Below are 18,877 nucleotides of genomic sequence, written 5' to 3' on the forward strand. Positions count from 1 at the left end.
CTTTCTTTATCTAGCCGTTTGTGTGATACTGAACCGACGATCAGATGAAGTTGAATGACTAATAAACACTTGACTATTTTCCATGCATGTTTTTGTGTTACAAAAATCTGGTATATATACTTTGCCGTATGAAGTAATCGGCATTTAATCCAAATAGTTTAAAAGTTCATTAAATCTCTAAGATTTTTATCAAATGGACATCCAATAAAAAAACTTGAATACGAAAATCATAAAATGTAGCGGAGATTGCCTTTTTTTCAATTTATGCTTCTTTTGTTACATACATGTATAATACATAGATAAAAAATCAACAGAATAGGTTCAGTAAGACAACATATATCAGTTTTACAAAATTGTTATAACGTAAAATTTAAGCTATTTATGTGAAAGTAGAATACTTCAGCGAAATAAATATGGACTGTTTTTTGACAATATATAATGCACATGTATCGGGTACAACATGTACCATCATTAAATGCTAAATTACTGAAAGCTTCACGGTTTTTGTCTCCAATGGAAGTAGCCGCATTGTGTTCATTCGTAAATTTAAATGTAAGTTGTATTTGAGGCAAAAATGGGCCTTTACAGGACCTACTCCTTAACCAAGAGAAAACAATATCGAAAACTCATAACTACCCATATCGATGTAAAATAAGTTTAATAGCTTGTTAACAATCGTAAGATGGATCCACCTGCCGATGCAGCAACCACATATACATTGTTAACATAGAAATAAACATACATGTATAAATCAAGAAGTGAAATGAAAGTAAATATTTGATATTGTGAAATGTGTATATAGGTTAAAATGAAGTAAATAAAGACGACTGGCGCCACCTAGATTATACATCCAAGATTATAGGTAGAAGTAAATTTATTTTTTGCTGCCTTGGTAATTAAAAATCAAAATTGAAATAGTGAGAAATGGGGGTTGGCCATTGGTGTAGAAATAGCGAGAAATTTAGAGAAAACTCTCTAAGACAAGCAACATTGTCTGTGCCAAATAAAGCAAGGGGTGTTCTTCATTCATACTATTTCGAAAATTCCAGAACCGTTGAGTACCCCTAAAAGATGCCATTTTTCTATCAAAAAAAACTGCAGCACCATATGTGTTTGACCATTGAAATTACACCCAAAGGTTTTGATAATTCAGAATTCTAAATTTTTTTCAATGGTTCTTTGATAGTGAAAAGGCCGAACCAAATAAGGCTACTATTGTGGCCTATGTAAATAATTACTTCCTTGTAACCTAAAATTTTAAATGTGATCAACGATTCTAAAACTGTCATTTCATTGTAAAGCCTGTGTATATAATTACTTCCTTTTTACCTAAAATTTTAAATGTGATCAACGATTCTAAAACTGTCATTTCATTGTAAAGACTTGTAATGGTATACCTTACATAGAATTGTTGTTCGTCATTGTTATATGACGCCTCAACGATGAAAGGATAGTTTAAAAAAATCATATGAGGTCGTGTGCATGATGTGTGACACAATTCACCAAGCTATTTAATTATTTCTTTTGAAATACAAATCGTATCACCTCTAGATTTTTCATACTGCGAACGTATTGATAGGGAAAAAAAGAACTTTAAGTAAAAAAATATCAATTTTAGTCAACGACAACAGACATAATAACATGAAAAAGGTAAGAATCTCCATCGATGTTCTGCTTTGTGTGAATCATGTAAAATCCTTTTTTTTTTTTAAATTTAACAAGAATTGTTGAGAGATGAATGACAGTTAAAACTCGTATTATTAGCTGTGAGAAATACAAGATTTTTCGCATAAATGCAGATACCCTGATAAAAAAGCAAGGCGCGATAGCAGTGGTCTTGAAAGACAGAATAAAACAAGTATATTTAGCAATTAAAACAAGTGTATTTAGCATTATGTAACATGGGCATATCATTACGGAAAACACAATGTTTTCATTTCATTACAATTTGCAATATAACTTTGTTTTCGTGCCATTTAAACACTTCACTCTTGATTTAGAACATTCTCAAGATGTGATCAATAGTAAATACATAAATGTATCCTCTTAACTAAGAGTCAATGTTTTGTATGTACATCGTCGCAACTCTCCGAGACAGACATGTGCTGAAAAAATCCACTGCCGCTGATACACTCAATGTCTAAGTATACTCACAGAATGAAGGATAATGTGTGTATCGCACAGATAAATCGGCACTCTTTCTACATGTTCAAATCTCCTGCATAATACATCTTAAATTATTGAATCATTTCCTAATTTGTGTAAAGACGTCGAACATTCGAAGGCCATTTTCGGTAAATGTCATCACATAGCCATTTGTTAAATTTAATAATTATCTACACAATATTGACGTTCATATGAAACTCTAAGAACTGACGATTTTGTTGAAATTAAAATGTATCAGACCATTTTACTTGACATATTTTCTAACAAACAACGTACCTTGTAAATAAACTTCACGACCCGATAAACTTTGTTTTAAGAAAAGGTTTGACGTTTTTAGGAATGCATACAGTAATAGTAGGGATTACAAATATTAATGGAATTTGGCGTTTCTTAGCATATTGTATGTACCTATGACACGAATTGTTTACATTTGTTTTTAATGTAAATATCAATTTGTATTGGATAACCTTTAAATATGAATTTTGTTTTGTTGTTGATTCCGCTTTTTCTTTTTATTTTACATTAGATTTAAATTTTCTATATGCTTCCTATCAAGGAACATCTCGTACTGAAAACGTAGATATGGTATGATTGCCAAGAAACAACTCTTCACAAGAGACAAGAATGTCACAGAAATAAACAGTTATAGGTCACCACCGTACGGTCTTCAATAATGAACAAAGCCAATACCGCATTATCAGCTACGATAGGCCACAAAAGGACAATGTAAAACAATTCAAACGAAAAAACTAACTGCCTTATTCATGTACAAAAAATGAAGGAAAAACAAATATGTAACACATAAACAAACCACAACTACTTAATTACAGGCTCCTGGCTTGTGACAGGCACATACATAGTTTGACCGGATCAAACTTACTGGCGGGATTCAATCCATCCCCTTAACGTGGAACAGTGGTTAATCTGTACAACATAAAAACGAATTAATTTTATTAACTCATCAGATGGACAGGAATACAATAGGACGTGGGAGGGTAAGTTATGTTTTTCGATGCGAGTTTGTAATTTCCTTTCACTTGTTAAAAAAACATATGTGTATACCCAAATTTGAGTGACATAACTGATTAATCATATATACACTTGTTCAAACAAAATTATTTACTATAAGTCCTGACACAGTCTGATTTTATTCTGATTTACTCCTCTTAACCGGAATTTAAAATTATAATCAAATTATAAGAATAGACTAAAAAAGTTATAACAATTGTTCTGTCTGAACAAAATAACTAAAAAGCACACCTGTTTCAATAAACTGCTTCGTTGGTTCTTCAGTGTGCACAACAATCGTAAAGTTATTTTTAAAACAAAAGAACTATAGTAAGGTAGTTCCTTTAATGGATGTAAACATCAATTTCTATAAAATGGAGAAAAAAAAACGTGTGTCATTCTGACAAAACACATGTGTCTCGTTTGTAGTTATATATTTTTTAAGATGTTTATTAAACGGTTGAAAATGTAAACGACATCTAATGTATATGACTCACTTTATTACTACATGGTTATTAATATATATTGTTTAAGTTGTATTAGTTCAATGATCAACACTTTATTGTCATACCTGTATAATATCGCTCACCAAAATGATTACTGGGTTTCGGTTTTCTCAGACGATACTATATCATTTATTCTAAAACTACATTATCCATAATTCAAATGTTAAACATAGTGTCACATCAAACCATTATTCTTTATAAGATCAAGATGAAATTACAATAAAAACAACACGAATCGGACAACTTATAAAGTAATATGGTATCGCTAAATGATTCTAAGTAATATAATCTTTAACGATTATATAGTTTGATCACAACAGTACTATAATTGTACTAATAATTTTATTATACCAAATACTATTATTTCATATATTATACATTTCAAGAGTAAGACATAAAAAAAGGTGTTTTAGTATAAAAACACATTTACTTTTGTTTTAAATAACAATCAACATCAGATTGCTTTCAAATGTTAAAGAGTTTGCTTACGTACATGCTGTTAAAAGTTTTATGTTTTAAGAGCTAGAACAATGTCGGATAATGAAATACAAATATAGCTACGGACGCTCCAAACTTATATATATTTGGTACTGTATTTCATAATTTTTGATTTTAAAATATTTGGTTCAACTACAACAACATGAACACACAGTTACAGAAATAAAATTAAAACAAAAGAAAGTGGTTTATAAAGTGTCTGTACTATTTAATTGTTTCTATTTGGTGTTTATTTATAATTGTGTCTATCATCGTTCAGAAAATAGTTTGTACCAATATACATTATAAAAAGAATAGCTAACACAGCCAACAAATGCTACCAGAATACCAGAATGTATGAGACAAAAACAATAGTTTACTAAGAGTGTTGAACATGTTGAACATATTGGTATGATTGAAAAGATACAAAAAAGTAAAAGGTTGATAATGTGTTCCTTCACTTGATAAAATGTTAAACATTTGGTATCGTAAAGTGATAAATGTATAAGATGGGGTACTATTTTAAATTGTAAAGCATTGTGGATTATTTCAGTTGCTCATGGGGAAGGGTGGTATAGTTAATGTTTTATCAACTAATTTTTAGAGTAAGATCGAGATATTTTATCAAGGTGTTTTTATAATCAATATAATCATGGTCAATACCAGTGAATGAACAGTAGTAGGTATGTCCATGAACTATATAAACAAAAGCTATAGCTTAACATTAAATCATATGCATTCTGTATTGGGGTTTCTTTAGAACATCTATTTGTAAGTTCGTTACTACTACCTATGTGGTATGATTGTCAATGAGAAACCTATCAACCTAAGTTTAAATGAAGTGGATGTACACCATTACAGACTTTCAGTCCTGGTCACTTCAAAATGATTCTTAAACGTTTGATCAAATAATTATTTTGAGTTTGAAGTTATAGTTTAAAATGCCATTATCAATGTCAAATGAAAGCTCATTTTGTGTTGAGAAAGGATTAATCACAACTAAAGCAAAATGTATTTCCACGGAAAAGACTTAATAATCAGAACAAATACAATAGACTAAAGACCTATACGCTTACAATTACCATTTGTCTTCTTTTACACTAACTTGATGTATCAAGTTAACAGTTATAGTCTATATTTATATAAAAGAGAGGCGATATACATGATAGTTGCCAGACGGACATTTTAACGTTATAAGAACTGAAACCTATACAATGATATGTTTAGAACCTGGTCTACGTTTGAGAAAAAATGTGTTTTTGAATAATGTGAAACATGCATAATATTATGTAAATGTGTTCATGTTGCGATTTTTCTAGTTTCAGCGCTGTAAAATGGATATAATGAGCATAGACATTTGTGTTCTCTTCTTTTTTGCTGTGGTCAGTATTGGAGTAGTAAAAGGAACATGTCCGTCGACTTGCTCTTGTGTTGATGATTCGTCAGGCTTTAAAATAAACTGTAGCTATAAATATTTGGAACGCATTCCCCCACTTACTAACAACACGTATTTTCTGTAAGTATATATATATATATCAATTATTTACGTTTTAAATTTTAATTTAAATAATTGATATATATATATATATATGATTGTTTGAATTGTGTGAATATGTACATAAGATTTGTTGCTCATATATCTTGCACAATAATAATAAAATATTTGGTAACTTTTGTTCTAACGTTGACTCTAAAGATTTTGGAACGCATTTCAAATCGACGGATTAAAACAAATAACAAAAACAAAGTCAAAGTCAAAGTCAAAGATAGAAAAAATGTTGTTACTATAAACATAAAATTGAGAATGGAAAGGGTGAATAAGTCAAAGACACAACAACCCGCCAGAAGATAAAAAAAAAATCAGCCGACGGTCAAATATGGGTCTTTAATGCAGCGAGTAAATACTGTACCCGGAAGTGATCTTCAGCTGGTGCATAACTAAAAATGTGTACTATTTCAGTGAAATGGACGTCATATTTAACTCCAAAAGATATCAATAAACTAAAATTATAAACATTAAATACTAAAAAACGCCAGAGGCTCCTGACTTGGAACAAGCTCAACAATGAAGTGGCTTCAACACGTTTTGTTAGATCTCAACCGCCCCCTATACCTCTGACCAATGCATAATTGAGACACAAACTTTATTATTCATCTTAAAAAAGGTTCGAGTCCGATGTTAAAAGATTACAAAAGAAACTAATGAAACTGACTATGATACATAACTAATTGAAGGACTGCAAGCAGTTACTAGAATGACAGCTCCATAACCTGAATTAAGCTGTGCACGAAATAGTAAAAAAAATAAGGCTGAAAATGCAACAAATATTCACATTACAATATGAATATTCACATTACAATAGCAGCTATGAATTCCGTTTTGCAACATTTAGTAGAAACATATTGTCACAACCAACGATATTAGACGATTTTATTTAAATGATAGGTAATCTTATATTGGTAAATCTTATTAAGCTGTCACTTTTCATTGCAAAACATGCACCAACAGAAATATGCTTGAATAATATTGCAACTTGATGATTGTTTTCTAGAGAACTTGGGTTTAACAACATAACAGAAATTGATATTCAGTTTTGTAAAGAGATGCCACAGTTACACACTATGTATGTACATACAATTAGTTTGGTACCACATATATTAAGTACGTGTGTAATGTATATTACTTGTATGTTATTTAGTTATTCAGGTTTCAAATATGTACATGTAAACAACAACACACATATGCATTAAAAACTTTTAAATTACAGTTTGAACACATCTATAAATCGATGTATTTATTAATGTTAACACCTGTAACATTGAGTTATTTTTTTTTAATTCTGAGTTAGATTCAAATTTTGACACATCTGTTTAAAGCTCTATATCATGAAATGAACTATTTAAATTACTTATTGTTTGATCTATGTTCTGTTGATATTACATTTACATATCGTTTACTTATAACTTGTCTTTTATAAGAAACTTTATTCAAAATAATCAAGTAACATTGTGTTTGGGCTGTATATTTAAGATTACCAGATTTTATATTTTCAAATGTTTTATATATTTTCGAATCAATAGTTCCCCACAAAATAAGCAATGAATGTCCGAAGAAAACATTTCTAGTATATAAGTGTTTCACCATAGGTGGAGGGTATAATGATTACATCAAATTGACAAAGCGTATACCTACGTTCCAAAACATAACATTACGGTTGTATTACTTTGTGGTCATGCTGTTTAACGTATACATATACTAGTAGCTTTGCTCATTGTTGAAGGCCGTACCGTGACCTATAGTTGATAACGTATGTGTCATTTTGGTCTCTTGTGGACAGTTGTCTCATTGGCAATCCTACATCATCTTCTTTTTTTTTATCCAGTACTGACATGTCCATCTTTAAAATGAAGGTTCTTCACATTTGAATAACTTATGTTTTAAGAAATGTGATAATATGAAATCTGTTATAATGACTCTGTTACTTCTGGAAAGACTATTTTGGAATGTCTTCAATCCTAAGTATTATTTTATTCAACAAATTTTATAAATAGACATAGATATCATAAATTACTTTCTTGTCAACAAAATTTTTCGATTGTCGATTTTTTAAAATGAATTATTTTACATTTATATAAGCTACATAAACAACAATTTGATTACTAAAGTTCCGGTGAACACATTTGTAGACTGTGAGCATCTGTATAGAGTGTAAGTATACATGTTAAATAATCAGTTTGAAATCGCATTTGAAATATTCGAAGGAGTGTAGTAAAACAATTCAAGTATGGAACAATTGTCAACGACACAATACAATTTCTCCCATAACACTACGATCATATAAAACCTTATAAAAAGGAGATATGGCATTATTGTTAAAGGAGACAATTATCAATCAAAGCTCAACTGAAATATATTTAGGCAAGTCATGTTGCTTGGTTTTAATTTCATATATAACACATGTACACTAATCGATTGGCTAAAACGACTTCAAACTGGAAACACTCAAAACGTTTCAGTTATAATCAATATTCGACATAATAAGTATTTATCGAATGACTGAATAATATACCCATTCAATCATCAGACAAGTTTAGTGAGGTATCAATAGTCACAGTTTATCATCAAGCGGACTACAAGAACAGAAGAAACTGAAAGACCGTATATTTTTTCTAATACAATTTAATTCAAATTGTTGAACAACATTTGGAAACATATATTGCTGTAAAGCGTCAGATGTTAACGAATGTTAATTTAGTGCAATTAATCGTTTTTATTTGATGACGATACTTTTTTTTTTAATGTTTATGTGAATCATAACGCTCAGAGTATGATACACTGTTTTACCTGATTGTTATATAATAGTTATTACTTGAAACACATACGACAAAAAACAGATGCATGGTAATTTCTTAATGGAATTAAAAAAACTAAGCTGTTATAGTAAGCAAACGCATATCTACTTATAACATGGTATATTTCAGCAAATTTAATTCCATTTACTGTACATAACTCCGTTATAGTATTTCAAAGGAATAAAACAACATTTAATTTTACAAATTTTTAAATCAAATAATTGAAAATCTATGATATTGTTCACAAAATGTCAAAACAATCTGTTCAGATCTTGCATACTAATATATTTAAGTACGCAACATTTTGTCTGTACATGTGATATCAATCAACAACACATTATGTTTAATTGTCATGTTATCCTTAACAAAAACGGTTTATTCCGTTGAAATTGATAGTCATTATCTACTAAACATCTTGTAATATCGGTTTTGAAGTTAAGTCAAGGTCATTCATGTTTTGCAGACGCAAAGCAAATATCAACTGTTAGTGAAACTATTGTATGTCAAAAAAATATTTTGACCTGTGACCCTGCCATGTTTTATAGTGACAGACATGTTTTACATTTCAGAGATCTTCAATATAACAAGATAAGGTCCATAGAAAGCAATACGTTTGTAAATATGACAAACTTGTTTTATCTGTGAGTCACGATGTTTATGTTTATGTTTCGCTTTGTTTAACTTATTTTATTACTCTACAATTCACTCATATATCTATTTTCATTACGATTTTAGCATAATTCGATAATAACATAGGCAATACGACGGGTGCCACATGAAGAGCAGAATCTGCTTACCCTTCCGGAGAACCTGCGATCATCCCTAGTTTTTGGTGGGGTTTGTGTTCTTTATTCTTTAGTGTTCTATGTTGTGGCATGTGTACTATTATTTGTCTGTTTGTCTTTTTCATTTGTAGCCATGGCGATGTCAGTTTATTTTCGATTCTTGAGTTTGACTGTCCCTCTGGTATCTTTTGTCGCTCTCTTGAGAGGATCATTTTTGAGGACTATCTCCTATTGTTTCTTCAAGTTTATAAATAAATAAAAAAAAATAAGGTTTGAGCTTTCTTAATAAAGGTTAATTCATAAAAGAGCTTTGGACGAACACATGTCAGTACATATATTTCTTTTTGGTAACACTTATTCAACACCATGACTTGTGCACTGTAAAAGTCTGATGGTTTTATTATGCCATTATACGTACTTTTGTTATAGAACTGGGTCAATACAAGTACTGGTTATTAGTAATCCATGAGACTACCATTCGATCTCGTATACATCTTAGTAAAGGAATTTAATGCACCTCACGGCTGTTTAATGTGTTATTCAAAAGTGTCTGTATTTTCTAGTTTGCCCGGTCGTATACAAATCGTGCTGCACAATTACATCACATTAAGATAAAACATTAAGCACAACTAAGTAACATATTTCCATAAAAAATCTACTTTAATGTATATACCGGCGTCTATGTGATATGTACAGTCACATATTGAACTTAAGTTTAAAATATTTAAAATGTGTTTTTGATAGACGGCACATGTAACAATACATTAGTTGATAACAACTGATATATTTCTGATTTGACACAGGACATTTTAAGAAAAGTGGTATGGTGAATCATGTGGTATTGCTAGCCAGACCTCCAACTTATACGACAATGTTAAACAATTATCATAAGGAAAAGAAAAAAGTGACAGGAATACAGAACAAACTCATAAACACTATCAGCACAGAGAAACGTTTAATACATATTATAAAAGTACATTTTAAGGTGTAAAGCGTAGAACAACTTAAGACAATTTCCATAAAAAAATAGTACAGCACATCAAAATCTTACTTGATCCATGTCAAAATGGAAATTAGTTCGACTATACTGACAAAAAAACATACGTGAAATGTGTAAACAATAGAGAATTTCAACAACAAACGATCAGACATAAGACCATGTTTAATTGGACGTACTAAACATGTTAAGTAACATTCCTAACTAAACGAATGTTGGATGTATACATGCTGAGACAAGTCGGATGGCAATACAATCTCACACTCGAAAAAACGGTCATACTACGGAATATTTCACGTTAGGTAATTAACAGACCGACGTAATATTGACGGAGTCGTTTTAGTGAAAACATGCACGAACATAATGTATGGAATGAGATATGTAAACACTTTACGGAGCAGAGATATGTTGTCTTAAAAATACATATAGAGAGATATGTAATTGCTTAGAAATAGAACGTTGATTTTGGGGAATTTGAAATCATCCCGTTTGTCAAAGATTTTTGCGGAGAGTCTTCCCTCTGTGTCAATATTGAGAAAAGGGTCAAGGCATGAAGTTTTCTTTCTAATATTCGTAGTATCCTTAATTACAATTTCACTTGGATGAATGAGATACAGGAACAATTAAAGAATTTTGCAAGGTGCTTTTCTGTGTGTCTTTTAAAATGTTCTGAATCAATTCTACTTCGGATGAGTATACAAACAAGTCGAACAGAATAGTTGCATAATTTACAATACCGACTGTCTGTATAAATATCAATACTCACATTCAACACATACATTGTCGGTTAAAAAGTCAAGCATTTTGATTATATCATTGTCAGTGCATTTTCTAATAGAATCATGGTGGTTCTGCACAACAAAGAATCATCATCAAAACAGGAAACTCATACATGCATGTTATGTGTACTATTCAATTTCTAATATACAAGCTTTGGTTAATGAGAAAAAGCAGTCGATCTGTCAATTGAACTGTGCACATAGTAGAACAATCAAAGGTCGTGTTGTTGCTTGGAAATTGCAGAAATTGTGATCTAGTAGATATTTAGAATTTTTAAGAGTCCAAATCAAATTAACTCCACTGGTCGAATATATCTCACAACGAATTTTTTGGAAGCCCTCTTTTACTAACCAGTGTATTAGGTAATCAATGTAAGATTTAAAAAAAAAATCGTAAGAATATGAAATCATTGAAAGTGACAAAAAATACACGCGAGCACTATGCTATGACATGCAATTAAGGGCGCGAATATTCGATGTGACCTATTGAATAAGATTTATTATCGGGTTAGTACTATCATATGGAGCAGAAACTGCGTTTCCCCCTGGGCAGTTGAGATAACCCCCAGTTTTACCGTGTTACTTAGTCAGTATTGTTCTATGTTGTGTTGAGTGTACTCTTATTTGTCTGTTTGCCTTTTCCTTTTTTTGACATGGTGTTATCAGTTTATTTTCGATATATGAGTTTAGATGTCCCTCTTGTATCTTTCGTCCCGCTTTTATGTACAATTGAATTGTGTGTTTAACTGTTTCTATGCCCGGAAATATGTCTTATTCAGTAGGTCACATAGGTGAGATGTATGTATTCAATATAATAACAAAAAAGTGATATATTCAATTTCCATTTGTTTACTTTTTTGATCTCGATTCCTAATTATTGACATCACTAAAATTAAACATTTGTTCTAATTTATCAATGTTTATAAACTATAAATCAAACAATACGAAAAGTTCAAAAATGTTCATTTCAGTCTGACTGATTCAATGCTTATTGAAAAATCAAGTATTTGCGTCCTTTATTGTATACAATAGCATGATGCTCACGTGTTTTGTTTGCATATGATGTGCTGTCGTCTAGACTGTATAGGTTAGATGTATGGTGCCATTTACGTTAACTTGATATTTATGTTATTCAAGTTACTTTGTATCTTTTTATCTTTAGAAAATGCTTCGATTATTTAGAAATATATTATTGCAGCAGTTTATAGTGTTATATTGTTATTTCATATTTCACATATTTAATATGCAATCTTCTATTTACAGACATCTAGAATACAATGAAATATCTGTAATAGAACCGTTTACTTTTATGGATCGTCCTAATCTGCGTATTTTGTGAGTACCTGATATATTATTTTTTTTAATCTCAATCAACAGACTGACTAAAAAAGCAAACACTGCATGCATACATTGGTTATTTTGAATCTGTTCAAAGTTTTGATTTGTCTACCCTATATACCACTTTGACTCGTCTTCTTATTAAGAAAAATATCACATCCCCAGTTAACTGGCCTTTTAAAAAGTCAGAATGAGAGTAAACTCTTTTAGATAATTTTTTGGTAGCAATAAGCAAAACAACTATGTCAATTGTACATGCTTTTATACTATATATGCACTTAAATTTTTACTTGATAACATTTGTGTTCGCTTTTAAGATTCCGTATATCGTCAAGTTATTGGAATTCCAATGTGGACTAACTGCGCACCACTTATTACGGACCTGTTTTTGTATTGTTTTGCGATACAATTTATGACTAAATTTAGCGAAGACCCATCGAAACTAGTAAAATTCGTCGTAACTATCTTAATCATTTTAATAGTTGACATACATTATACATTGATTTGTACCAGAGTATTATCTTGTGAGTGATTTAATATAGTAGGAGACGCGTATCATTTTCTCTGTCCTCTTTCCTTTTTTGTATATCAAGAACTTTCATTACTCTGTGTCCGTGTATATGTCTGTGTAAGTTTGGTTTTTATAAAAAAAAAACAATTTGAAAGTAGGTTAACTTTTGTATATAAGTATTAGTTTTCAAAAATTTCAAGATTGATCTGTTAGTACCATACTATTCATAAAAATATGTTATTGTTATGTATTATTCTTTTTGTTCCAATGACTGATAACATTTACTTATTTATTTTTCGCTTTACAGATATCTTCATGACAATAATATATCTACGATCAAAGCATCCACTTTTATGAATTTTCCAAGTCTTGGATATTTGTGAGTTATGTTTTATTTATTCCAATGTAAATTGACGCAATATTTTAGATTTCATCACAAGAAATCCATATCAATTTCAAATGTGACAATAAAGATCATGGCTCGACAAAATCTCAAACAGTTATATCATGGACGCCAACAATCTGCATATCGTACAGAAACAAAAAACGAAATCAACGAGTAAAGCTATGAGTTAAAACTCGAAAAACAAAACAGTACTAAAAGTATTCGTTGATATAACGTTGATTTCATGTCACACATTTCAGCTTTTTAAATAATGAACATGTATTCTACGTATGAAACCTTCTCTTTTAAGATATATGTACAGCAACAGAATATCAACACAGAACCATTCGTTTTTGTAAATTTTCAAAACCTTCGATACTTGTCAGAACCTGTTTATTATCTTTTTCGATTTATACCAACGAACTATTTGAAGTATAATACATTTGAAAATCATTCCCTTTCCATTCTCAATATTATGATGGCCACTTTTTATTTGTTCCTGAAAAAACAACAACGCAATGTTGATATACGATATTCTGTAGAATATATCAAAATTCAGTTAGCAATGTGTTGATGCATGATGAATCGTGATAAATCTGTTAAATACAAAATTTAAACTCGTTGTTATAGGCCATCAATTTACTTTAATTATTCTTTTGATATTTCGTAATGTTAACAACCTTTTATTTACGATGCCTGTAATTCAGTGGTTGTCGTTTGTTTATGTGTTACATATTTGATTGTCGTCAATTCTTTTATACAATTAAGGCCATTGGTTTTCTCGTTTGAATTGCTTTACATTGTCATATCGACCTTTTCTGGCTGACTATGCGGTATGGGCTTTTTATCGTTGTCGAAGGCCGTACGGTGACCTATATTTGTCAATGTCTGTGTCATTTTGGTCTCTTGTGGATAGTTGTCTCATAAACAGTCATTAAACATATATGAAGAAAATATTATCTGTACTTTTGTAGCTAAATCAATTCCTTCGGTGTGTATAATACTTTTTTACTTGTCTTTTGACTAGAATATTCCAACATCTGTTGGTTTTGGTTATCATAATGTTTATAGCATGCATCATGTTACAGGTATGCCTGTTTGTTTTATCTTTTTTAGGTATTTGTATCACAACAAGATACGGTCATTAGCGAGTTACACTTTTATCAACATGACAAACTTGCGTCTTCTGTAAGTTAAGTTATATTTATTATGTTATTACTTTTTAAAATTGATTACGCATATAGAAGTGGTTTTTTTTCTTTCAATACTGGTTTTATTAACTCTTCTTTTTTTCAAACACTGGTTTTATTAATCCTTATTTTTCAATTTGTGATTTCAAAGAGACAAATATTAACAGATTGACATTTTACAAACATACATAATGCGTAATGGTTGTTTGCTTATATTTGATGGTTAAAAAATGGGAAAAACCAACTTTTAATAGTCATATTATCTATACATCCGTCGATAATATAAGACTGAATGTTACATTTACATGAATTTGTTGTTTTGTTTCGTTTGCTTGATGTCTCATTGAAAGTATAAATATAAAGCAACACGTTTAATTATTTATTGCGTCCGAAGCGCTTTTCTGGATTTACCTTCATCAGGAACGCTCAAAGCCAAACATTTGAAATCCGAAGATGTATAAGTACCGAAAATCGTTTAAGAGCTATATGTTAAAACTTATATCACATGTTACTTGTCATATACGAAATTGCTGGAACACCAGTAAATCATTGCTTAAGTTGTGAAATAGTCTGCCTGTCTGAGCTCGTTCAAAATGAGGTCGTTAAATCGGATGCCTCGTCTACGGAGAATTAAAAAGCACAGATTGTCTGCAAATAGATCATTTGACTAAATTTGTCACTCATCTTCAAAAACGATTTAACCAACATATTATGTTTATGAAAAAAAGTGAGAATCTTTGAACGATAAAACAAGATCTACAATTATAAAAGAATGAACGAAATCGGAAATTGATTCTTTATAGAAATAATTGCCATTAGGGGAAAAGTGTGCCTTTATAATTATATGATATAGGTAGTGATAATCTCGAATAAGTTGAAACAGACGTGCATTTACTATTCAAGGATCTCAACCTTTTATAATCTTTTTTTAATGTTCTTGTATTTAGTTTACAAATTGACAAATCTAAACAATAACATGGATCTTGTCAAATCAGCGAAAAAGTCATATCAACAATAAAAGTATGTTGTTATGTGTTTTAGTGTTTTAGCGATACATTTATTTGATCTATTTATCATATTGTTTTTAAATTTCCAGTAAAAGACGTGCCATAAAAATTTAAAACTGATACATGTTTTACATATAATTTGAATATGCATGTACATATTTATTCATTCCTATCAAATTGTATAGTTCGCTTGTCTTATAAGTGTTATTAATGTCAAACACAAACTATAAAAACAGAGGTTTATACAAAATATGTTACAAATATACAATAAGTTAAATTGTCAACAAAAACATGAACACAATAACTTTATAATAATTTTCTGCAGTATCTTAGAATACCTCCAGAAGTAAATTTAACATATATATTGACTTGGATTGGTTGTACAGAACATGAAACATACATATTTTTATATTGCTTTACGGAACTTGTTTTTTTATTTTTTAAAAGACACCTCGCTTACAACCACATACAAGACATTGCTGTTCAGATTTGCAAAGTAGTCCCATTGTTGGAAGGACTGTAAGTTAGTCATTGTATTTTACTTTACATTTAATATAATAGTAAACTTTGCAGTACACAAGTTCTACATATATAAACGTAAAATTAACCTTTACAAGAGGGCACACTTTCAGTAACTCTTAGTATTAGAATTGGAGTTCATAGTAGGAATGAGAGTCAACTTTGTCATTTGGCCTTTTTAACTTGTTTTTGAATCGAGCTTCACTGATCAGTCTTTTGTATACGCAACGCGCGTCTGGCGTAAACACAAAATCTAATTCTGGTATCTATGATAAGTTTATTTGCTTTACATAAATACATTTTGAAAATCTTCATCAGTTTGTTACCAATAGAATGCTCAAACTTTAATAAGCGTTTAATATGTTTAAATATTGGCACATCTGCGACTTCAGAACAAACAACTGTGTACAACTTACTTTATTTGGTCTTGATGTTAACAAATGTTCGTTTATTGTTCCTCAACTAATACCCATTTCCATTATTGCGCGTCTTAAATGATCTGACCATCTGTAAATACAAATACTCACAGTTTAAAATGTATAGCTCTGTGGGCAATTTCGGTAAATCGTATAATGCCTGACGTTACATAGATAACGAATGCAGCATATCGTAAAATGCCCTACTTTTCATAAAAACAATCATGACTAGGTGCACATAGGACTGGCACGTCGAAAGATTTCCGGAATGGTATACTAATATTACTAATTTTGAGCAAGTTTTTAAAATTGTAGACTCTGAATTTTTGTTTTGTAGCATTATACATTGTAATTGAACATATCCGTTGTCATCTGTGAAACCAATATTCCAGAACTTTTGATGGCGTAGGGGCAATACGGTCCTCATTTGGTCCAAAAATTTAAAAGTTATCATACATGTACATATTCTTAAATTACTGAAAACTTGACTAAGGTACAAGGTGTTAAAAAAAACTAAACAAATTTGTCATTGAACAAGTTACCATGGCAACAAATCATGACTTTATTTGTAGATGTTCTTTTAAAATTTTCTGATTTTCCTCGTTTTTCATCAGATTTTAAGTATATGTTAAATTGAAAACATGTGCCCACCCAAGAAATAACTTTATATTGTGTGTGAGTATGTCAATAGTTATAACAAAGCTTTTATTACATTATTTTGATGTTTTCACGATGGAAATAGAAATAGAAAACTGCATAAATGATGTATTTATTATTGCTTTTGTGAAAACAGTGCATGATATGACGTGATTGTGACGTCATTATATAAACATCTTGCTGTTTTTCAATTAAATCTATGTCTTGACCCCATTTATTTCTAAACATTGTATGCCAATTTAAAATAGTTATCAATTTTCTTGGGTCAAAACCAGGCCTTAATGCCCCTATTCCATCACATTATTAAATATCTAATGAAATTTGTAATTTATCGGCGTTATCAATGAACATTTTCTTTTAATGTAAGCCTCCTCCACGTCAATCAGATTACTGAAATCGAGGAAAAAACATTTGAAGATTGTAAACAGCTGAAAACCCTGTAAGTACATTTTTTTTATATACATTTATGTTGACCTTATCCAAACAAAGTTTCGAGGATATTAAATTCATCACACGTTATCTAATGTCATGCAGCTTTTATCGATCACATTAACAGTCCATAACGTATTCGCTACCGATCGTCTTGTTATGGGTCAACTAGTTCTAACCTTTGAATATTTGCAATATCCCTTTAAATTACACTTTTGTAGGGAAATTAAAAAAATGTCGATATATTCATTATTTAATTTTTAGTAAAAATTGTTTTATTGAAATATCTAAAGCCTCGGTCACACCTTACCGGATAGCACGAACGGACGCCTAACAGATGAAAATAAAAGATGTCCGTTGACAAAATTGTTATCCGTTGGGAGTCCGTTGATGTACTGACCGAATAAAACGGACGTGTAACAAATGCATAACGGACACACACCGGATATGCAACGTACGAGCAACGGAAGTGTACCGGACAGAACAGATGTCGAACGTACACCCAACGGACGAGTACCGCATAAAACGGACACGTAACGGAAGCGTTCGGAATAAAACGGATGAACAAGATATACGGAAAAATTAAAGGCGACAATAATAATACATGTAAATCGCATAACTATTCAAAATGTTTCTGCATTACAGGTTTTGGTTTGTTCTTCATAATGCCGCAAAATGGCAGTGTATGGTCTGGATAAGAGCTGCCTGATTGTGACGACGTGTCCTTACTCCAAGATCGATTATGAATAATAAAAATTCATGAACCTTAAGAAATATGACAAACCAATAATTGACTTTCTGCACGAAATGTTCAATTGGCATTTATCCGTTTCAGATCCGTTAATCATCCGTTAAACGTCCGGTAGAAGTCCGTTTGGAAATTTATATGTCAGACCTCCTCCAATGGATGTATAACGGATACGTAACAGAAACAAAACAGAAACGAAACGGACGAGTACCGTACAAAACGGACGCCTAACGGACGTAAAACGGACATTTTAATCCGTTGGAGGTTCTTTTAAAGTTTTGAACATGCTCAAAATTTTCCACCTGAAAGAACGGACGTCGACGGATAAAACGTACGCTTAACGGACATGTAACGGATATGGATGGACGTCTAACGGATAAGAACAGGCGTCTTACGGACATGACCGAGCTATCCGGTAAGGTGTGACCGAGGCTTTAAGAAACTTGAATTGTCAATTTGTAATTATTTGTTTTCATTATTAAGGTTATGATATTGTATTCACTGTTGTTTAATATACCGGGGGATGAGGAATGTCGTGAGTAACTTTTCAAAGCTGGACATGACTTTGTGCCTGAATGATTATTAAAAAAAAATGTGATAATTTGG

At 30.8% G+C, this 18,877-nt stretch overlaps 1 protein-coding gene and 1 long non-coding RNA gene across 2 annotated transcripts; both read left to right on the forward strand.

The window, feature by feature from the left end:
* Window positions 1-5,480: 5,480 nt before the first annotated feature.
* Window positions 5,481-7,866, forward strand: LOC143052810 (uncharacterized). Its single transcript, XR_012971251.1, has 3 exons — window positions 5,481-5,673; window positions 6,710-6,781; window positions 7,795-7,866. It is a non-coding gene; the product is annotated as an uncharacterized LOC143052810 (long non-coding RNA).
* A 1,219-nt stretch (window positions 7,867-9,085) lies between these two features.
* Window positions 9,086-17,537, forward strand: LOC143050903 (uncharacterized). Its single transcript, XM_076224008.1, has 6 exons — window positions 9,086-9,151; window positions 12,335-12,406; window positions 13,228-13,299; window positions 14,422-14,493; window positions 15,950-16,021; window positions 17,462-17,537. The coding sequence occupies exons 1-6, from the start codon at window positions 9,132-9,134 to the stop codon at window positions 17,535-17,537; spliced, it is 384 nt and encodes a 127-aa protein (XP_076080123.1). The 5' UTR covers window positions 9,086-9,131.
* The last annotated feature ends 1,340 nt before the right edge of the window (window positions 17,538-18,877 follow it).

Source organism: Mytilus galloprovincialis, chromosome 11, assembly GCF_965363235.1.
Source record: "Mytilus galloprovincialis chromosome 11, xbMytGall1.hap1.1, whole genome shotgun sequence".
Lineage (NCBI taxonomy): Eukaryota > Metazoa > Mollusca > Bivalvia > Mytilida > Mytilidae > Mytilus > Mytilus galloprovincialis.